The following is a 23,682-nucleotide window of genomic DNA, read 5'->3' as shown; positions in this document are numbered from 1 at the left end:
CCCATCTCTCTCTCGTGTCCTTACATTGTCGGGCCTGTGTCGTCACTGTCGGAGCATCTGCCCTTGTAAACAATCGTCTCTGGCCTCTGACCCTCGCTGAGGCTTAGTCTTAAGCACACACTTCGCTTCATGCGCACTCTTCATCTTTCCGTCAGTCTCTAGCAATTATAAGGTTGTCTGAAGTTCATTCTTGAAAAGATTCCATAGGAAGAGCTCATAGGAGGAATGTTGTGAGTTCTTGGATAATTCATCCCTGTTCTTCACACTTGAAGGTTGATTTTTCTGGATGTAAAATCCTTGGCTCACATTTTCTTTAATATCTCATTCCATTTTCTCCTCGTATAAGGCACTGCTGTCAAAAGTCTGATGACAAAGTAACTTATTTTCTTTCTCATATAAGTTGTGTGCTTTTCTGCCAGTATGCCCACAGGATATTTTTTTCTTTTAAAGATTAATAGATTTACTATGATATGTCATGAGGTTATCTTTTTGGATTGACTTATTCAGGGTTGTCTTGGAGGAGGAAATGGCGACCTACTCCAGTATTCTTGCCTGGAGAATCCCATAGACAGAGGAGCCTGGCAGGCCACAGTCCATGGGCTTGCAAAGAGTTGGACACGACTGAGCACAGTTCAGGCTTGTGGTATGTTCTTTGTATTTTTTTTTAACTTACAAAACTACTTTTTAAAAGCTATAATCCACTTAAACTGTTATAAAATATTGGCGATATTCCCATATTGTGCAGTATAGTCTTGTAGCTTTTTTATTTTGAAAAAGTCTGTTTTATTTTTGGCTGTGCTGGGTCTTCATTGCTTTGAAGGCTTTCTCTAGTTGCAGCGAGCAGGGGCTGCTCTGGTGCATGGGCTTCTGAATGCGGTGGCTTCTCTTGTTGCAGAGCATATGCTCTAGGCATGTGGTTAGTTGCAACCTGCAGACTCTAAAGCATGGACTCAGTAGTTGAGGCACACAGGCTTAGCTGCTCTGCAGCTGGTGCAGTCTTCTTGGACTAGGGATCAAACCCATGTCCCCTGCCTTGGCAGGTGGAGTCTTACCCACCACGCCACCAGGGAAGTCCTTCTTAAAGCTTACTTATACCTAACGGTTTGTTGCTCCTAATCCCCTGGCCTTGTATCGCGCCCGCTCCACGTCCCTCTCCCCGCTGGTTCCTTCTCTGTATCTGAGTCTGCTGCTTTTCTGTTATATTTTGTGCTGCGTCTTTTGACTATGGAGTTTTGTATCTTATTTCAGGAAGGGTTTCATAAAGTATAATTTGAGGATTTGTTCTGTTTCCTTTGTTCTGGTTTTCTTCTTTATGAAGTTCTCTTCTCTGTATGTTGGATCCCTTTGTCTTCAATACCCCTTTCTTTTAAAAAATTCACATAAAATTTTGCATGTAAAATGCATCCATTTCAAGTGTACAATTCCATGGTTTTTACCTGATCTAAGTTTAGAATATTTTGTACCACCCCCCTCAAAAAAAGCTGTGCCTGTCAGCAGCCACTCCCCATCCCCTGTTCCCACCAGCCCCTGGTGACCACTACCTTTTTTCTCTAGGCATTTGTCTGTTCTGGACATTTCATATAAATGGAATGATTTGATATGTGGTCTTTGGCATCTAGTTTCTTTCCTTAGCATAATGTTTTCAAAGTTCATCCATGTTGTAGTGTGTATTGGCTGTTCATCCCTTTTAATGGCTGAATGACATTCCATTGTACAGATGTACCTCATTTTAAATATCCTTTCATCAGTTGATGGGCATTTTGGTTGCTTGTTTCCATTTCGGGGTTATATGAATGATCCTGCTATAAATGAGTTTTATATTACTGTGCAAGTTTTTGTGTGAGCATATGTTATCAATTCTCTGGATTCCGTACCCAAGAGTGGAATTTCTGGGCCGCATATTAACTATATTTAACATTTTGAGGAACTGCCAAACTTTTTTTCCAAGTGGCGATGTCATTTTCCATTCCCACTAGCAATTTTAGGGGGTTCCAATTTCTCCACATCATCACTTGTTATTGTCTGTATTTTTTAGCTGTTCTAGTGGTTTCAAAATAGTATCTCCTTGTGGATTTTTTGTTTATTTATTCGGCGGTGCTGGGTCTTAGTTTCCACACAAGGGACCTTAGATGTGTGGCATGTGGTGTGTGGGATCTAGTTCCCTGACCAGGGATCAAACCGGGGCCCCTGCGTTGGGAGTGCAGAGTCTTAGCCACTGGACCACCAGGAAAGTCCCTTGTCATGGTTTTGATTTGCATTTCCCTAGTGACTGATGATGCTGAACATCTTTTCACACGTTTGTTGGCCTTGTGTATATATAAATTGTGGAGTTCATAATTGTTCTTGATATATTTTATCTTTTTTGGTGCTTTGCTGTTCTTTATATATTCTGGATATATATATATATATATCCTGTATAAATTCTAAATGCTGTCTTTTTACTTTCTTGATGATATCATTTAAAGTATAAATTTTTAAAATTTTGATGAAGTCAGATTTATCCATTTTTTTCTTTCATTTCTTACCCTTTTGGTGTTTCATTTAAGAATCCATTGCCTAATCCAGTGTCATGAAAATTTGTGACTGTACTTTCTTCTAAGAGTTTTACACAGGATCATACCATTTGCAGATAAAGATAGTTTTACGTCTTCCTTTCCAGTCGGAATAACTTTATTTTCTTGCCTAATTGCCCGGGTGAGAAACTCCAGCGTACTGTTGAATAGAGGTGTTACCAGTGAGCATCCTTTTCTTGTTCTGGACCTCAGAGGGAGACCTGCCAGTCTTTCACCGTTAAGTTTGATGTTACCTGTGGGGTTTGGGTAGAAGACCTGATTAGGGTGAGGAAGTTCCTTTCTCTTCCTGGTTCTTTTGAGCGTTTTTATTAGCAAAAGGCATTCAGTTCAGTTCAGTTCAGTCGTTCAGTCGTGTCCGATGCTTTGCAACCCCATGAACCGCAGCTCGCCAGGCTTCCCTGTCCATCACCAACTCCCGGAGTCCACCCAAACCCATGTCCATTGAGTCAGTGATGCCATCCAACCATCTCATCTTCTGCCGTCCCCTTCTCCTCCTGTCCTCAGTCTCTCTCAACATCAGGGTCTTTTCAAATGAGTCAGCTCTTCCCTTCAGGTGCCCAAAGTATTGGAGTTTCAGCTTCAGCATCAGTCCTTCCAATGAACACTCAGGACTGATCTCCTTTAGGATGGACTGGTTGGATCTCCTTGCAGTCCAAGGGACTCTCAAGAGTCTTCTCCAACACCACAGTTCAAAAGCATCAATTCTTCGGTGATCTATAGCTTTCTTTATACCCCAACGCTCACATCCATACACGACTAGTGGAAAAACCATAGCCTTGACTAGACGGACCTTAGTCGGCAAAGTAATGTCTCTGCTTTTGAATATGCTATCTAGGTTGATCATAACTTTTCTTCCAAGGAGTAAGCATCTTTTAATTTCATGGCTGCAGTCACCATCTGCAGTGATTTTGGAGCCCCCAAAAATAAAGTCTGACACTGTCTCCACTGTTTCCTCATCTATTCGCCATGAAGTGATGGGACCAGATGGCATGATCTTAGTTTTCTGAATGTTGAGCTTTACACCAACTTTTTCACTCTGCTCTTTCACTTTCATCAAGAGGCTTTTCAGTTCCTCTTCACTTTCTGCCATAAGGGTGGTGTCATCTGCCTATCTGAGATTATTGATATTTCTCCTGGCAGTCTTGGTTCCAGCTTGTGCTTCCTCCAGCCCAGCGTTTCTCATGATGTGCTCTGCATAGAAGTTAAATAAGCAGGGTGACAATATACAGCCTTGACATACTCCTTTCCTGATTTGGAACCAGTCTGTTGTTCCATGTCCAATTCTAACTGTTGCTTCCTGACCTGCATACAGGTTTCTCAAAAGACAGGTAAGGTGGTCTGGAATTACCATCTCTTTCAGAATTTTCCACAGTTTATTATGATCCACACAGTCAAAACCTTTGGCATAGTCAATAAAGCAGAAATAGATGTTTTTCTGGAACTCTCTTGCTTTTTCGATGATCCAGCGGATGTTGGAATTTGATCTCTGGTTCCTCTGCCTTTTCTAAAACCAGCTTGAACATCTGGAAGCTCACGGTTCACGTATTGCTGAAGCGGTAGCTGCGCAGCACAGGAGCAGCGGCTCAGAGGAGCTACCCCACGTCCAAGGTCAGGAGCGGCAGCCGAGAAGAGATACCCCACGTCCAAGGTCAGGAGCGGCAGCTGAGAAGAGATACCCCATGTCCAAGGTAAGAGAAACCCAAGTAAGACGGTAGGCTCTGCGAGAGGCCATCAGTGGGAACACAAACTGAAACCACAATCACAGGAGACTAGCCAGTCTGATCACATGGACCACAGGCTTGTCTAACTCAATGAAACTAAGCCATGCCATGTCGGGTCACCCAAGATGGGCGGGTCATGGTGGAGAGGTCTGACAGAATCGGTCCACTGGAGAAGGGAATGGCAAACCACTTCCGTATTCTTGCCTTGAGAACCCCATAAACAGTATGAAAAGGCAAAAAGATAGGACACTGAAAGAGGAACTCCCCAGGTCAATAGGTGCCCAATATGCTACTGGAGATCAGTGGAGAAATAACTCCAGAAAGAATGAGGGGATGGAGCCAAAGCAAAAACAACCCCCAGTTTTGGATGTGACTGGAGATAGAAGCAAGGTCCAATGCTGTAAAGAGCAATATTGCATAGGAACCTGGAATGTTAGCTCCACGAATCAAGGCAAAGTGGAAGTAGTCAAGCAAGAGATGGCAAGAGTGAACATTGACATTCTAGGAATCAGCGAACTAAAATGAACCGGAATGGGTGAATTTAACTGAGATGACCATTATATCTACTATTGTGGGCAGGAATCCCTTAGAAGAAATGGAGTAGCCCTCATAGTCAACAAGAGCCTGAAATGCAGTACTTGGATGCAATCTCAAAAACAACAGAATGATCTCTGTTCGTTTCCGAGGCAAACCATTCAATATCACAGTAATCCAAGTCTATGCCCTGACCAGTAATGCTGATGAAGCTGAAATTGAATGGTTCTATGAAGACCTACAAGACATTTTAGAACTGACACCAAAAAAAAAAAAATGTCCTTTTCATTATAGGGGACTGGAATGCAAAAGTAGGAAGTCAAGAAACACCTGGAGTAACAGGCAATTTTGGCCTTGGAGTACAGAAAGAAGCAGGGCAAAGGCTAATAGAGTTTTTCCAAGAGAACACACTGGTCATAGCAAACACCTTCTTCCAACAAAACAAGAGAAGACTCTACACATGGACATCACCAGATGGCCAATACCGAAATCAGATTGATTATATTCTTTGCAGCCAAAGATGGAGAAGCTCTATATAGTCAGCAAAAACAAGACCGGGAGCTGGCTGTGGCTCAGACCATGAAGTCCTTATTGCCAAATTCAGACTTAAATTGAAGAAAGTAGGGAAAACCACTAGGCCATTCAGGTATGACCTAAATCAAATCCCTTATGATTATACGGTGAAAGTGAGAAATAGATTTAAGGGACTAGATCTGATAGACAGAGTGCCTGATGAACTATGGACGGAGGTTTCTGACATTGTACAGGAAACAGGGATCAAGACCATCCCCAAGAAAAAGAAATGCAAAAAAGCAGAATGGCTGTCTGAAGAGGCCTTACAAATAGCTGTGAAAAGAAGAGAAGTGAAAAGGAAAGATATACCCATTTGAATGCAGCGTTCCAAAGAATAGCAAGAAGAGATAAGAAAGCCTTCCTCAGCGATCAATGCAAAGAAATAGAGGAAAACAATAGAATGGGAAAGACTGGAGATCTCTTCAAGAAAACTAGAGATACCAAGGGAACATTTCATGCAAAGATGGGCTCAATAAAGGACAGAAATGGTATGTACCTAACAGAAGTGGAAAATATTAAGAAGAGGTGGCAAGAATACAGAGAAGATATGTACAAAAAAGATCTTCACGACCCAGATCATCACGATGGTGTGATCACTCACCTAGAGCCAGACATCCTGGAATGTGAAGTCAAGTGGGCCTTTGGAAGCATCACTATGTTCAAAGCTAGGGGAGGTGATGGAATTCCAGTTGAGCTATTTCAGATCCTAAAAGATGATGCTGTGAAAGTGCTGCACTCAATATGTCAGCAAATTTGGAAAACTCAGCAGTGGCCACAGGACTTGAAACAGTCAGTTGTCATTCCAATCCCAAAGAAGGGCAATGTCAAAGAAAAGGCATTAGATTTTGTCAAATTTTTTTTCCACGTCTACTAAAATGAGCATATTATTTTTTCTTTTAACATGGTGAATTACATTGATTTACATATGTTGGACTGCTCTTGCACTCCAGGGATACTTTTCACATGGTCATGGTGGATAATACTTTTTCTGTATTGCTGCATTCCATTTGCTAGTAATTTGTGGAAAAGTTTTATATTTCTCTTTATAAAGTATATTGGTGTATATCTCGTGATGTGTTTGCTTTTTGTATCAAGGTGTAATAGTGGCCTCACAGAATGGGAGGCATTCCATCCTCTTCTGTTTTTTGTAAGACTCTGTAAAGAATTGGTGTTAATTCTTCTTTGAATGTTCAGTAGAATTCACTAGTGAAGCTTGACTGCCCAGGTGGCGCTAGTGGTGAAGAATCCGCCTGGCATTGCAGGAGCCAAGGGTTCAATCCCTGTGTTGGGAAGATCCTCTCCTGAAGGAAATGGCAACCCATTGCAGTATTCTTGCCTGGAAAATACCACGAACAGAGGAGCCTGGCGGGCTCCAGTTCCCGGGGGTCGCAAACAGTCAGACATGACTGAGCCCCCAGATACAGTGAAGCTACTGGTTTTGGAATTTCTCTGTGGGAAGATTTTGGATTGCTAATTCAATCTCTTGGTGGAGGTCTATTCGTATTTTCCACTTCTTGAATCAGTTTCAATAGTTTGTGTGTCCAGTCCTTAGAATATGTGATGAGAATGGCACTTTAGCTCCAGATTCTTCTTCTAATTACTTTTAAAATTAGAAGAATTTCTTGACACTTTGTAACACTTCTGTTTTCACTGATGTAACTCTGCCGTGGTTAACAAGTACAGCTAAGCAGGGTGAGGAACATTTCTCAGTAATGTATAATACAAAAAAAGATAAAACATGAAATTTGAGCCTAAAACACAGCTTCAAAATGTAGAAATCAACTGTTGACCAAACCAAAAGGAGAACAGATAATTCCACACTGGGATTACACTAGAAATCAGTGAGGAAAAGATAATTAGAAAGTCTCAGTTGTTTGAAAATTAAGCAGAACACTTCTAAATAACTTATGAGTCAAAGAATGAAAATTAGAAAATATTTGAACTGAATGATAAGGAAAATAGGACTTAAAAGCTTGTGAAACACAGTTAAAATGTGCTTAGAGGGAAAAATTATAGCTTCAAATAATCAAAAAAGAAGAACATTTGAGAATTGATAATCTGAAGTTCCATCTGAAAAAGCCAGAAACAATAGCATTATGAATTCAAAGAATGTAAGGGGAAAAAAGTAGTAAAGATACGAGCAGAAATCAGTGAAATATAAAAAGCATCTACAGTGGGGAAAATGAACAAAGTCAAAAGCTTCTCCCTTGAAAAGATTAACAAAATTGATAAATTTCTAGTCAAATGAATTTTTAAAAAAGAGGTAAAATACCAAATAATATCAGTAATGAAGTGAAGTTGCCCCTCCATCATTCATGGGATTTTCCAGGCAAGAATACTGGAGTGGGTTGCCATTTCCTTCTCAGGAGATCTTCCCAACCCAGGGATTGAACCCAGGTCTCCCACGTTATAGGCAGACGCATTACCATCTGAGCTACCGGGGAAGTCCATCAGTAACGAAAGGAGATACCAGTTAGTATCAGTAATGAAAGGAGCTTACAGATCATTTTTTAAAGAAGATATTATTAACTCCATGACAATAAATTTAATAATTTCAATGAAATGGACTATTTTACTTGGGGGAAAAAAAGCTTTCCAAACCTGACAAGATAAAATCTGAATAGGCCTATATGTGTGTGCGTGCGTGCATGCTCAGTTGTGTCCAAGTCTTTGCTACCTCATTGCCTCTAGCCCTCCAGGCTCCTCTGTCCAAGGGATTTCCCAGGCAAGAATAGCCATTTCTTACTCCAGGGGATCTTCCTGACCCAAGGATCAAACCCACATCTCCTGCATTGGAAGGTGGATTCTTTATCACTGAGCCACCTGGGAAGCCCAGCCCATATGTAAGACAGCAATTAAATCTTTAATTAAAAATCTGCTTATGCCAGAAACTGCAAGCTGAGGTGGCTTTAGTGGTGAATCCTTCCAAATATTTGAGGAAAAGTTAATACCTATATTATATAGACTTTTCCAAATAATAGAAAAGAGATAAGACTTCCAAACTTGTTTTATGAGGCCAGCACATCTCAACTACAAAACCTGACATGGACATCACAGGGGAACAGTACAGAATAATATCTCTTAAGGATAAGGATGCATAATTCCTAAACACAATATTAACAAATCGAATCTGATGATTTATAGAAAGAATAATATATCATGGCCAAGTGAGGTATATCTGAGGAATCTCAGGTTGGTTTAACATTGAAAAATCAATTGATATAATTCAATACGTTAACTAAATAAAAAGGACTGTGTGGTTTTCTCAGAGAGGAGAAAAACAGACTTGATTTAAAAGAAGAAGCCATTTATTATTAAAAAGTCTTAAAGCTAGAATGATAAAGAAACTGCCTTTATTTGATAGGGGGGGTAGCTTTAAAAACTCTGGGCCTACCTGACCTGCCTCTTGAGAAACCTATATGCAGGTCAGGAGGCAACAGTTAGAACTGGTCATGGAACAACGGACTGGTTCCAAATAGGAAAAGGGGTACGTCAAGGCTGTATATTATCACCCTGCTTATTTAACTTCTATGCAGAGTACATCATGAGAAACGCTGGACTGGAAGAAACAAAAGCTGGAATCAAGATTGCCAGGAGAAATATCAATAACCTCAGATATGCAGATGACACCACCCTTATGGCAGAAAGTGAAGAGGAACTAAAAAGCCTCTTGATGAAAGTGAAAGAGCAGAGTGAAAAAGTTGGTGTAAAGCTCAACATTCAGAAAACTAAGATCATGCCATCCGGTCCCATCACTTCATGGGAAATAGATGGGGAAACAGTGGAGACAGTGTTAGACTTTATTTTTTGGGGCTCCAAAATCACTGCAGATGGTGACTGCAGCCATGAAATTAAAAGACGTTTACTCCTTGCAAGAAAAGTTATGACCAACCTAGATAGTATATTCAAAAGCAGAGACATTACTTTGCCGACTAAGGTCCGTCTAGTCAAGGCTATGGTTTTTCCTGTGGTCATGTATGCATGTGAGAGTTGGACTGTGAAGAAGGGTGAGCGCCGAAGAATTGATGCTTTTGAACTGTGGTGTTGGAGAAGACTCTTGAGAGTCCCTTGGACTGCAAGGAGATCCAACCAGTCCATTCTGAAGGAGATCAGCCCTGGGATTTCTTTGGAAGGAATGATGCTAAAGCTGAAACTCCAGTACTTGGGCCACCTCATGCGAAGAGTTGACTCATTGGAAAAGACTGTGATGCTGGGAGGGATTGGGGGCAGGAGGAGAAGGGGATGACCTAGGATGAGATGGCTGGATGGCATCACTGACTCGATGGACGTGAGTCTGAGTGAACTCCGGGAGTTCATGATGGACAGGGAGGCCTGTTGTGCTGCGATTCATGGGGTCGCAAAGAGTCGGACACAACTGAGCAACTGAACTGAACTGAACATTTTAATTAATGATGAAATATTACTTTCCCTGAACTCAAGAACAAGACGGAGGTGTCCACTATTACCACTTCTGTTCACAGTTGCCCTGAAGATTCTCAGCAGTGCAATAAGGCATGAGGTAGAAATAAAGGACGTGAAGACGGGTAACAAAGTAAAACTACCATTATTTGTTGACGGCATGATTGTGTATGCGAGTTGACTCATTGGAAAAAACTCTGATGCTGGGAGGGATTGGGGGCAGGAGAAGTAGGGGACGACAGAGGATGAGATGGCTGGATGGCATCACTGACTCAATGGGCGCGAGTCTGAGTGAACTTCGGGAGTTGGTAATGGACAGGGAGGCCTGGCGTGCTGTGATTCATGGAGTCGCAAAGAGTCGGACACGACTGAGCGACTAACTGAACTGAACTGAACTGAAAAAATCCAAAACAACAAAGAAACCACTGGAACTAATACATGAATATAGCACGGAGCAAGCAATAAACAATTAGGACATTTTAAAAAATATCATTTAAAATGCGTCCAAAACACTGACCGAGGTACGTGAAAATAAACATAATAAAAGCTGTTGACATCTACACTGAAAACTACAAATTTTCCAGTATTCTTCCTAAGTTTCTGAAAGAAATTTCAAAAGTTCTACATAATTGGAAGTATAGTCTATGTTCATTCATCAGAAGACAATATTTTTACAGCAGTAAAAAGACTCTTAAACGTCCCATTGACAGCAAAGAGATCAAATCAGTCCAACCTAAAGGAAATTAACCTTGAATATTCATTGGAAGGACTGATGCTGAAGCTGAAACTCTAATACTTTGGCCACCTCATGCGAAGAGTTGACTCATTGGAAAAGACCCCAATGCTGGGAAAGATTGAAGGCGGTAGAAGAAGGGGACGACAGAGGATGCGATGGTTGGATGGCATCACCGACTCGATGGACGTGAGTCTGAGCAAGCTCCGGGAGATGGTGATGGACAGGGAGGCCTGGCGCGCCGCAGTCCTGCTACTGCTGCTGCTAAGTCGCTCTGTGCGACCCCGTGGACTGCCGCCTTCCAGGCTCCTCCGTCCACGGGATTTTCCTGGCAAGAGTACTGGAGTGGGGTGCCATTGCCTTCTCCTGTGTGAGACCCTGAATTGAACTGCGCAGAGGAGAGGGGGGAGCTTGGCCGCGGGAGGGCTGAGGTGATCCTAGGCCACGAGAAGTCGCTAAGGAACGGTGAAGAAAAGGAGAGACCCGTAGGGACTAACAATGGGCCCCCGGGAGTAGAACCCGCGGGCCTGAGGCTAGCCACGCCCGCCCGGGAGGCCTGCGGAGGCGGGACTAGGAGTGCCGCGATTGGCGGTTGGCCCCGCCTCACCCCGGGGCGGAACCAATTGTGACGGCGGCGAGGTTTCCTGCCGGCGCCCCCAGCGTGCGGCACGGAGACGCCGGCGTGCGCCGGCGTGACGCGGGCCCGCGGGGTGGGCAGGGCCGAGGCCGAGGCGGCGACGGCGGCGGCTGGGAGAGCTAGAGGCGGCGGCCGCACGACGGTCCTCCCATCCGACCGCCATGAGCACCAAGCAGGTCACTTGCAGGTCAGTGCGCGGCGCCGCGAGTCCTTCCCCGCGCGCGCCTCTCCGCCGCGCCAGGGAAACGAGCCCGAGTGGGGCGGTGGGAAGCGGCTCTCCCGAGGTTCGGGCTCCGGCGGGGCCGGTGCCCAGGACCCGGCGGTGCGTGGCGGAGCCCCGCGGGCGCTGCGCCGGCCGCCGCGCGGCTGGAAGGAGAGCGCGCTGGCGGGTCGTGCGGGCTGGGAGGTGGGCCCGAGACCTGGGGCGAAGCCGCCGCTGAGCAGCCAGGGGGCCGAGGAGGTCGTTTACAAATGGCGATACCACCCAGGTGTAGGCTCTCATCGTCGGTGAGGGCCTGCGGAAGCGGCCTTCGGTTCCTAAGTGTCTGGAGAACTCCGGTGCACAGTTAGCGAGTTGGAAGCTGCTGTGTGGGAAATAGCGTTTGCTGGAAGTTTCTTTCTTTTCCCGCGTATCCCCAAGGCTTGTGTTGAGCAGCCTTCACAGTAACGTACTAGGCTGACTTTATTCCTGTTTTGTAGGACAGGGAACTCAGGCCGACCGAGGGTAAGTGAGAGCCGCCCCTTAACGGAGAAACCCATTTCTGTGGAGAAATGCAGCGGTAACGGCTGGACGGGGAGTTGTAGAAAATTCAAAACCGAATGGCTCCACTGCGCCCGTTAAATAGAAGGAGCTTTGGTGTGTGTAACACCGCATTCCTCGGTAGGGATGTGGCTCGAAGGTTTGGGGGTCCTGCTCTTACTGAACCTGAAAAGTACAGCTTTTAACAGTTGGTCTGACACAATGATGGGCGGCGGTACCCAGCCCCATAGTCGTGTGGTTCGATTATATGTAATGAAGAGTTTTAAGTATCATCTGTGTTACTACTTCTTTTCCTTACTATGAATCTTTGAGAAAGTGTGATGTAAAAAGTTTCCTGTTAGCATTAGTCTCTATTAACCGTTTAACCAGTTAATCCAAGGCCTATGTGCTGTTGTCAGAAATCGGCAGTTTGTGTGGATAGAAAAGAATTTCACTAGGTTATTTGTAATAGAAGGTATGTTTATGTATATTTCTGAAAACTTCCCCCTGTTGGACAGTATCTTTAATCGTTGAGGTCTGTATACCAAATTCCGGTTACCCCGCCTAAGCCGCGTCTGCATAAGGGTGCTTGTGTCTGCGCTGCTTTGTAATAGAATCTCCCATCTGCGTGGTGTCTCATTTGACAGATGAGGAGAATCTGTGCCCCGACTTGAAGCTTGCCCCGAATTCACATCGACCTGGAGGAACAGAAATGTAAATCAAGATTACCTTGGGGTTGTTCTTTCTATCCTAGGAGATGGCTTGATCTAAAAGCTTCGGTTCTGGTTTTCCCAGATAGGAGTGTCCTGCAGGGCATCGGTGCAGAGAAAGTAGAGTGGGTTGGAAGGATGAGAAGGGATCAGTTCTGTATGAAGTGATGTTTGTTGGCGGTGCCCTGGGTGTTCTTTGAGGTTCCTTACCAGCCATGTTGCTTGTCAGCCAGCAACACAGACCATTCTGTGGATCACCAACCAAACCTCAGCAGTGAAGTGACTTCCAAGGTTTTCAGCTTCCAGGTGGCACATGTGGCATCAGAGTTTGTGCTCTTGTAGGTGCTCTGGCCCCCAAATAAGTTCGGGAAATGCTAAATTAAAGTTTCTTTACTGCGGGAATTTTCAAAGTTTTAAATTTGCTCATACCAAAAAGGAAAACTCATCCAAAACTATACAGTGGGACTGTGCCTAGCGGTCCAGTGCTTAAGACTTCGCCTGCCAGTAGGGGGTTCCAGTTCGATCCCTGGTTAGGGAGCTAACATTTCACATTCCTCAGGGCCAAAAAAATCAGAGCAGAAGCAACAGAAACAGTATTGTAACAAATTCAGTAAAGACTTTAAAATGGTCCATGTTAAAGAGAAAAAAAGGTTACTTGCAAAGGGATGCGGAAGAGTCTGGCTTGCAAGGCCTGCCTTGCCCAAGGAGAAACAGAAGACGTACTTACATAGGAAAATGGCAGTGGCACCAAGAGTGCTAGGTTACCATGAGTGCGCTAGTGATGGGAAAGCTCTTCTCGCTTCAGTGCCTTATACACTGAGATCTTATCTCCAGACATTGGCAACTTATATGAAATGTGCAAGGTTTGATTTGTTTGGGAGACCAGATCTAAAGCTGGGTGGTCTCCTGTCTTTGGTTCATGTCAAGATGCAGACGGGTTTTGGTTTATGCTGCATGTCGGCAGGAACAAGTGTTTGCGTTGCTTCCGCTATAAGACGAGCTAAATGGTGGGGTTCCCAGGCTGAAGGACAAAGACATTCAGGTTGTTTCCTGGAATGCAAGAATGGCCACTCACACCTCTGCGCTGTCGGTCAGCTCCCCTCCTCAACATTCCACTCTCTCCAGAATCTCAGTCTGTCCAGAATCTCAATTTTTTGCTGATTCTTTTTTCCAAACCGTCTCCCTAGGTTTCCAGTCTGTTTTCAAAAGCCTGGTGCAGGCCTTTATCATTGCTGGGTAACCAGTTTGTTTGTCCTCCTCCTCACGTGATAGCGGTAGGTCCCTTTGTTAATTACGGTTTCCAGAGAGTCAGGCCTGGAGCTTGTGACTCATTGAAAGGCACCAACAAAATACGGGGCACCTTGTGGCCCCTGAGTGAAGGAAGCGCTTGGGCTCCAGCCTCGGGCAGCTCTGGATTCTGATTCTGGCTTCACCTGGGCTGCAGTCTCCTCATCTGTAAAATGGGGATGGCCATGCCCACCCAGCTTGGAAAAGCCCCTGTGCTGGGAAGGATCGAGGGCAGAAGGAGAAGAGGGCGTCAGAGGATGAGATGGCCAGACGGCATCATCGATGCAATGGACATGAACTTGGGCAGACTCCGAGAGGTGGCAAGGGACAGGGAGGCCTGGCGTGCTGCAGTCCGTGGGGTGGCAGTCAGACACGACTGAGTGACTGAACGACAATGCCCAGCCAGTAGGGTTGGTTAAGAAATTAGATAATAACATAATCCTCAGACCACTGAGGATGTTTTAGGCTAAGCACTGACATGCAGTCTATTAAGTACTATGAATTATAATCATATTACAGATGGGAAGGGCTTGGAGATTTAAGTTTTTTACTCGAGGTCATATAGGAAGCTAACTTCACGGTCTTCCTTTAAGCACCACGTTGTTCTTTATTTCATCCCTGCCACTCATCAGGTACTTCAAGCCTGTCGCCACGCCTGCCATTAGCTAAGTTCCTTCCCCTTTTTATAAAGCTTTTGTTTTTATTTATTTGACTGCAGTGGGTCTTAGTTGCAGCACGCAGGCGCCTTAGCTGTGGCATTCGAACTCTTTGCTGTGGCATGCTGGATCTAGTTCCCTGACCAGGGATCAAACCTGGGCCCCCTGCATTGGGGGCCCGGGCCACCAGGGGAGTCTAAATCTCCCTTCCCCCTTGATGGACCTGTTGTCACAGGTAGTACAGCTGTAAAATTTAAGCCTGTGAAAATACGTGGGAAAAGGTGCCGGAAGGTGACGCTGAGAATGCAAACTGCCCATGTACTTGGAAGTGACTTGCAAACATGTCCTGCTAGTGGCGGGCACTATGGAAAGACCTGCACGAAACCAGGTTGGTTCTGTTTGGCTCAGCGTTCAGCCACAGCTGCTGGCGGTCCTGTAGCTGGTAGTGTACCTGATACCCCCTGCAGCAGATAACAGCTGCACCATCTGAAACCATCTCTAGGGTTACCCAGGATAACAGATGACTTTGGACTGTCCCTGGAAAGAACCTCCCTACTCTGAGTCTCAGCTGTGCACATCCCCCCTCATATACCAACAGCCCACAGTCCTCTCCAGCTCGTGTCTCCTCCTGCTCTCTAGGAAGCTGTGTGAGGGATGGCTTGGCCATCCAGAGGGTGAGCAGCTGGAAACTCGTTACAGGATACGTACCACATGAAGGAGGCCGGGGTGAAACTTAGTATAAGCTGGATGGTGAGGAATCGCTGTGAGCAGCTGACGGAGGTGCCCTGACGGACTGGCGGGCCACTCCCAGGGGAGTTCTGGGTTTGTCACCGGGCAGCAGAAATGCTGACATGTGCTCCAGAAATAGGACTGGACGGCTCCACTTCTTGTTTCCCGCTTGCCTTGCTTGAGGCAATGATGGAGGCTTAGAAGTTATATTTGAAACTAAATTTCAGTTTAGTCACAGAGGTGAAATGCCTTGTATGTAGTCACCAGCTTCTAAGTGAGAAAACTGGGAACTTGGGTGGTGGTGAAGTATTTTGAATTTTTGATGGAGAATATAATTAGTGCAGTTGGGAACGTGTGTTTTCCAAATAGGACTTGTGGGAGGTGGTGGTAGAATTACTCAATATAAGAGACACCTGCAGGCCCCGCTGAGCATCTCTCCTCCTCTTGCCTGCTTAGTAGATGGTATCTGCCAGTCTTGCCCTGGTTCTTTGAGGAGATTTTGTCTAGTTTCTCCAAAAGAAATAGTTAATGAAGCATTTGTGAAATCTCACTTGTGTGAAACTGTTTTTGTAGCCAACTGGAACCTGTTCTCTTCCACTCTTGCAGTTCAGTTCAGTTCAGTCGCTCAGTTGTGTCCGACTCTTTGCGACCCCATGAATTGCAGCACAACAGGCCTCCCTGTCCATCATGAACTCCCGGAGTTCACTCAGACTCACGTCCATCGAGTTGGTGATTCCATCCAGCCATCTCATCCACGGTCGTCCCCTTCTCTTCCTGCCCCCAATCCCTCCCAGCATCAGGGTCTTTTCGAATGAGTCAGCTCTTCACATGAGGTGGCCAAAATACTGGAGTTTCAGCTTAACATCATTCCTTCCAAAGCAATCCCAGGACTGATCTCCTTCAGAATGGACTGGTTGGATCTCAAGAGTCTTCTCCAACACCACAGTTCCAAAGCATCGATTCTTCGGTGCTCAGCTTTCTTCACAGTCGAACTCTCACATCCATACATGACCACTGGAAAAACCATAGCCTTGACTAGACAGACCTTTGTTGGCAAAGTAATGTCTCTGCTTTTGAATATGCTATCTAGGTTGGTCATAACTTTCCTTCCAAGGAGTAAGCGTCTTTTGATTTCCTGGCTGCAGTCACCATCTGCAGTGATTTTGGAGCCCGCCAAAATAAAGTCTGACACTGTTTCCAGTTTCCCTATTTCCCATGAAGTGATGGGACCAGATGCCATGATCTTCATTTTCTGAATGTTGAGCTTTAAGCCAACTTTTTCACTCTCCTCTTTCACTTTCAAGAGGCTTTTTATTTTTAGTTCCTCTTCACTTTCTGCCATAAGGTTGGTGTCATCTGCATTCCACTCTTTAGGAGTTTACTAATTCTGATAACCGGATTTGGCTCTCGTCATTGATTTTTTTTAACACCTTCAAAGCTTACCATACTTGAGGATGGCTGGGCTCTATCAGTGTTTGTTTCCTTTATATTTATTTGTTTGGCTGAGTTGGTCTTAGTTGTGGCACGCAGGATCTTCAGTTGCGGGGCGCGGGGCTTTAGTTGCTCCGTGGCGCGTGGGATCCCGGTTCCCCCACCAGGGCTTGGATCTGCGTCCCCTGTACTACAAGGTGGGTTCCTAACCACTGGGACACCGGGGAAGTCCCGGAATTATGTCACGATGTTGAGTAGTGTTCTCCAGAAGAGTTACCCAACTGTTGAGAAGTGTGATACGCTTTCATGTCGGGGATCCCAGAATCGCCGCTACAGCTGGTGATTGGCTAGAATGACCCATGGAACTCAACATATCGTTGTACTGAAGACGAAGGTTGATCACAGTGAGTGGTGAGGGGTCACAGCTGGACCCTAAGGGAGACAGACTCCAGTGGCATCTGGGGAACCTGAGTGCAGGCTTCCTGCCCTCACTTCCTCCCATAAAGGGTCACAGCACCCTTTTCCTCCTGCAGCAGAAACACAGGCAAGGCCATCAGAGGCTCTGTGCCCTGGCCTCTCGCCCTCTGCCTAGCGTGTCCCCAGACCAGACTCCTGGGAAAGCCGATGTGCAGCGCCAACTAGATGCTACACAGGAGACGCGCAGCGAGCGTCTCGTCACTCAGACCGTCTCTCGGTGTGGGGGGCCGTCTACCAGCTGGGCCCCAGGGGCTATAGGCAGGGGCCTGCCTTCTAGGTGGGCTCAGGCCTGCTGTATTCACGTTGCTTCTGCACACTTCGAAAGCCAGTTTTGTGAATACCAAGGTTTATTTAGGCCCTTTTTCTTTTTAATGTTTCTAACAATACCCTTAGTTTGCCAGGTTCTGAGCCTTTTTTCTTTTTTTCACATAAAACTACATCCGGCCTTATAGCAAGTTACTACACAAGTCTCCAGTCTGGTGGCGGCCCCCGGGGGGTGTCGCCTGCGGAGAGCCCAGCTGACCACGTTGGCAGGACCCTGCAGGACACCGCCTCAGTGTCGCCGCTTGCACCGCAGGTCCAGTCATCTTTGTAGGCTCAGAAACTTGATTCTGTTGGTGTGTTTAGAGGTGACACATGCTACCCAGGGGCTTTCCAGGTGTCGCTTTTTATGTGAGCGACAGCTGAGCGGCTGAGCCCGCGGCCCCCAGACTCAGTGGGCACCCTTTTCACGCTCCTGGGAGGAGAGCAGCTGCCCCGTGGGCCTGGTCAGCAGGCTGCCGGTGGGGAGACGGGCAGGTGGAGAGACGGGGACGAGTGTGCAGAGCAGGGCGGGTGGGCCTTCAGACCGTGGCTCCGCTGAGCAGCCCCGGGCTCCGGAGGGCTGAGGCGCAGTGCGCGTCTGTGCTTCCTGGCGGCCTGTCTCGCCGCTTTTGTGGTCATTGGTAAATTCACATAATAGAAAACATACCATTTTAACCATGTTTAACTGTACATGTCAGTGGCACCAAGTACCTTCATACTCTTGTACAACTTGTGTGTGTGCGTGCGTGCGTGCTCAGTTGCGTCTGACACTTTGTGGCCCCATGGTCTGTAGCCCGCCCGGCTCCTCTGTCCATGAGATTTTCCAGGCAGGAATACTGGAGTGGGTTGCCATTTCCTCTTCCAGGAATCTTCCCTACCCAGGGATCAAACCAAGTATCCACAGCTCCTGAATTGCAGGTGGAGCTTGTGGTGGCTTGAGCACCGAGCCCCCGTATGGCTCACCGTCATCTCTTTCTTGAATATTTTTCACTTTCCTGAACTGAAACTCTGTTCTCATAAACACTCACTCCCCATGCCCCTCCCCCCCAACCCCTGGCATCTACCAATTTATCCTTACTTTCTGACTCTCTGAATCTGACTAGGTATTCTCGGTACCCCCCCCCCACCCCCTAGCATCTACCATTTTATCCTTACTTTCTGACTCTCTCAATTTGACTAGGTATTCTCTGTACCTCGTATACGTGGGAATCAAACAGTATTTGTCTGCACTGTAAATTGGGATGCATTTTTAAGGTTAAGTTAATGTATGTCCTACAAACAGATTGTACTTTCTTCCCACCCCACCCCAATGCTATACAGTAGGTTCTCATTGACCTCAGTTCAGTTGCTCAGTCGTGTCCAACTCTTTGCGACCCCGTGGACTGCTGCGCACCAGGCTTCCCTGTCCATCACCAACTTCCGGAACTTACTCAAACTCATGTCCATTGAGTCAGTGATGCCATTCAACCATCTCATCCTCTGTCGTCCCCTCTCCTCCCACCTTCAATCTTTCCCAGCATCAGGGTCTTCCAGTGAGTCAGTTCTTCACATCAGGTGGCCAGAGTATTGGAGTTTCACCTTCAGCATCAGTCCTTCCAATAAATATTCAGGACTGATTTCCTTTAGGATGGACTGGTTGGATCTCCTTGCTGTCCAGGGGACTCTCAAGAGTCTTTTCCAACACCACAGCTCAAAAGCATCAATTCTTAAGCGCTCAGCTTTCTTTATAGTCCAACTCTCACATCTACACACGACTACTGGGAAAACCATAGCTTTGACTAGATGGACCTTTGTCGGCAAAGCAGTGTCTCTGCTTTTTATTGTGCTATCTAGGTTTGTCATAGCTTTTCTTCCAAGGAGCAAGCATCTTTTAATTTCATGGCTGCAGTCACCATCTGCAGTGATTTTGGAGCCCAGGAAAATAAAGTCTGTCACTGTTTCCATTGTTCCCCATCTATTTGCCATGAAGTGATGGGATCGGATGCTATGATACTAGTTTTTTGAATGTCGAGTCTTAAGCCAACTTTTTCACTCTCCTCTTTCACTTTAATCAAGGGGCTCTTTAGTTCTTCTTCACTTTCTGCCATAAGGGTGGTGTCATCTGCATATCTGAGGTTATTGATATCTCTCCTTTAAATCTTGATTCCAGGGTGCTCAGGGCTGGTGCACTGGGATAACCCAGAGGGATGAGGTGGGAGGGGGGTTCAGGATGGGGAACACGTACACCCGTGGTGGATTCATGACAATGTGTGGCAAAACCAATACAATATTGTAAGGTAAAAAAATAAAGACTGAATAATTTTCCATTGGGGGGGGGGGAATCTTGATTCCAGCCCAGCATTTCACATGAAGTACTCTGCATTTAAGTTAAACAAGCAGGGTGACAGTATACAGCTTTGACATACTCTTCCCAATTTGGAACCGTTCCTTTGTTCCATGTCCAGTTTTAGCTGTTGGTTCCTGACCTGCATACAGATTTCTCAGGAGACAGGTCAGGTGGTCTGGTATTGCCATCTCTTTAAGAATTTTCCACAGTTTGTTGTGATCCACACAGTCAAAGGCTTTGGCATAGTCAATAAAGAAGAAGTAGATGTTTTTCTGGAACTCTCTTGCTTTTTCTATGATCCAGTGGATGTTGACAACTTGATCTCTGGTTCCGCTGCCTTTTATAAATCCAGCTTGAACATCCGGAAGTTCTTGCTTCACATACTGTTGAAGCCTGATTTGGAGAATTTGAGCATTACTTTGCTAGCATGTGAGATGAGTGCAGTTGTGCAGTAGGATTCTTTGGCATTGCCCTTCTTTGAGATTGGAATAAAAACTGACCTTTTCCAGTCCTGTGGGCACTGCTGAGTTGCCCAAATTTGCTGGCGTATTGAGTGCAGCACTTTCACAGCATCATCTTTTAGGATTTGAAATAGCTCACCTGGAACTCTATCACCTTCACTAGCTTTGTTCATAGTGATGCTTTCTTAAGGCCCACTTGACTTTGGACCCCAGGATGTCTGGCTCTAGGTGAGTGATCACACCATCATGGTTATCTGGAGCATTAATCTGTTTTTGTATAGTGCTTCCATGTATTCTTGCCACCTCTTCTTAATATCTTCTGCTTCTGTTAGGTCCATACCATTTCTGTCCTTTATTGAGCCCATCTTTGCATGAAATGTTCCCTTGGTATCTCTAATTTTCTTGACGAGATCTCTAGTCTTTCCCATTCTATTGTTTTCCTCTGTTTCTATGCACTGATCACTGAGGAAGGCTTTCTTATCCCTCCTTGCTACTCTTTGGAACTCTGCATTCAGATGGGTATAGCTTCAATTTTCCCTTTTGCCTTAAGCTTCTCTTCTTTTCTCAGCTATTTGTAAGGCCTCCTCAGACAACCATTTTGCCTTTTGCATTTCTTTTTCTTGGGGATGATCTTGATCACTGCCTGCTGTACAGTGTCACAAACCTCCGTCCATAGTTCTTCAGGCACGCTATCAGATCTAATCCCTTGAATCTATTTGTCACTTCCACCGTATAATTGTAAGGGATTTAATTTAGGTCATACCTGAATGGTCCAGTGGTTTTCCCTACTTTCTTCAATTTAAGTCTGAATTTGGCAATAAGGAGTTCATGATCTGAGTCACAGTCAGCTCCCGGTCTTGTTTTTCCTGACTATATAGAGCTTCTCCATCTTTGGCTGCAAAGAATATAGTCAGTCTGATTTTGGTGTTAGCCATCTGGTGGTATCCATGTGTAGAGTCTTTTCTTGTGTTGTTGCAAGAGAGAGTTTGCTATGACCAGTGCATTCTCTTGGCAGAACTCTGTTAGCCTTTGACCTGCTTCGTTTGGTACTCCAAGGCCAAATTTTCCTGTTACTCCAGGTATCTCTTGATTCTACTTTTGCATTCCAATCCCCTGTGATGAAAAGGACATCTTTTTTGGGTGTTAGTTCTAGAAGGTCTTGTAGGTCTTCATAGAACCATTCAACTTCAGCTTCTTCAGCATTACTGGTTGGGGCATAGGCTTGGATTACTGTGATACTGAATAGTTCGCCTTGGAAATGAGCAGAGATAATTCCGTCATTTTTGAGGTTGAACCCAAGTACTGCCTTTCGGACTCTTTTGTTGACTATGAGGGCTACTCCATTTCTTCTAAGGGATTCTTGCCCGCAGCAGTAGATAGAATGGTCACCTGAGTTAAATTCACGCGTTCCCGTCCATTTTAGTTCACTGATTCCTAAAATGTTGATACTCAGTCTTGCCATCTCCTGTTTGACCACTTCCAGTTTGCCTTGATTTACGGACTTAACGTTCCAGGTTCCAATGCAATATTGTTCTTTATAGCATCGGACTTTACTTCTATCACCAGTCACATCCACAACTGGGCGTTGTTTTTGCTTTGGCTCCATCCCTTCATTCTTTCTGGAGTTATTTCTCCACTGATCTCCAGTAGCATATTGGGCACCTACTGACCTGGGGAGTTCATCTTTCAGTGTCCTATCGTTTTGCCTTTTCATGCTGTTCATGGGGTTCTCAAGGCAAGAATACTGAAGTGGTTTGCCATTCCCTTCCAGTGGACCACATTCTATCAGACCTTCCACATGACCTGTCCGTCTTGGGTGGCCCCCCATGGCATGGCTTAGTTTCACTGAGTTAGACAAGCCTTGTGGTCCATGTGATCAGTTTGGTTAGTTTTCTGTGATTGTGGTTTTCATTCTCTTTGCTCTCTGATGAATAAGGATAAGAGGCTTATGGAAGCTTCCTGATGGGAGAGACTGACTGAGGGGGGAGACTGGGTCTTGTTCTGATGCGTGGGGCCAGGATCAGTTCAGTTCACTCACTCAGTCCTGTTCAACTCTGTGGCTCCGTGGACTCCAGCACACCAGGTCTTCTTATCCATCACCAACTACCAGAGCTTGCTCAAACTCATGTCCCTGAGTCGGTGATGCCATCCAATCACCTCATCCTCTGTTGTCCCCTCTCCTCCCGCCTTCAATCTTTCCCAGCATCAGGGTCTTTTCCAGTGAGTCAGCTCTTCACATCAGGTGGTTAAAGTATTGGAGCTTCAGCTTCAGTATCAGTGCTTCCAGTGAATATTCAGGGTTGATCTCCTTTAGGATGGACTGGTTGGATCTCCTTGCAGTCCAAGGGACTCTCAAGAGTCTTCTCCAACAGCACAGTTCAAAAGCAGCAATTCTTTGGAGCTCAGCTTTCTTTATAGTCCAACTCTCACATCCATACATGACTACTGGGAAAACCATAGCTTTGACTAGACTAGCTTTGACTTTGTCAGCAAGGTACTGTCTCTGCTTTTTAATAAGGGGCCATGCTCAGTAACTCTTTAATCCAGTTTTCTGTTGCCAGGCAGGGCGGTGTTCCCTCCCTGTTTGGCCTGAGGTCAAGCTGTCAGCCGCCGCCTCTGCTCCTGGACTCTCCTGGGCGAGTCTGGCTCCGTCTCTTTTGGGGTCACTGCTCCCGTCCCCTGGTCCTGGTACACTCGGTTTTCTTAGTGCCCTGCGAGAGTCTGTTTCCCCAGTCCTGTGAAACTTCGTGATCAAGTTCCACTGGCCTCCGAAGTCAGATTGCCTGGGGGTTCCAGGCTGCTCAGTGGCTCTGTGGTGGGGCTGGTACAGTGGTGGTCTCCTCCAAGAGCGCTGATGCCACACGCCGCGTGACCCAGGGCTGCTGCAGAGCCCCTGTGCGGCAGGCCACTGCTGACCCTTCCTCCACAGGAGACACAGACACTCGGAGGCAGGTGTGGCTGGTCTCTGGGGCCTCGGGGCCTGGTGCGCACACGGTTTTGTTTGAGCCCTGCGAGCATCTCCGCTGGGTATGGGGTTTGATTCTAAACGCGATTTTGCCCCTTCTGTCATCTTGCTGGGGCTTCGCCTTTGTCCTTGGGTGTGGGGTATCATTTTTTGTTGGGATCCAGCATTCTCCTGTGGATGCTTGTTCAGCAGCAAGTTGCAGTTTTGGAGTTCGTGCAGGAGAAGGTGAGCACACGTCCCTCTACTCTGCCGTCTTGAAGACAGTGTTGGGTTCGCGTTAGTTACCTGTTGTGTGTGTGGTGGTGCGTGTATGTCAGTCCTAGTCTCCGGATTTACCCCTCCCCTCTTGCTGTTCATACGATTGTTCTCTGCATCTGTTTCTCTATCTCTACTTTGTAAATGGGTTCA

At 46.0% G+C, this 23,682-nt stretch overlaps 1 protein-coding gene across 1 annotated transcript in view; it reads left to right on the top strand.

The window, feature by feature from the left end:
• The first annotated feature begins 11,282 nt into the window (after positions 1-11,282).
• The window catches only part of MKRN2 (makorin ring finger protein 2), a 39,526-nt gene continuing 27,126 nt past the window's right edge, over positions 11,283-23,682 (top strand). The window contains exon 1 of the mRNA XM_068982808.1: positions 11,283-11,377. Within this exon, the coding sequence (XP_068838909.1) occupies positions 11,352-11,377 (26 nt within the window). The 5' untranslated portion in view covers positions 11,283-11,351. The remainder of the gene's footprint in view (positions 11,378-23,682) is intronic.

Source organism: Capricornis sumatraensis, chromosome 10 (genome assembly GCF_032405125.1).
Source record: "Capricornis sumatraensis isolate serow.1 chromosome 10, serow.2, whole genome shotgun sequence".
NCBI lineage: Eukaryota > Metazoa > Chordata > Mammalia > Artiodactyla > Bovidae > Capricornis > Capricornis sumatraensis.
Note: the sequence above shows the minus strand (reverse complement) of the source record. Positions and strands in the feature narration are given on the sequence as shown.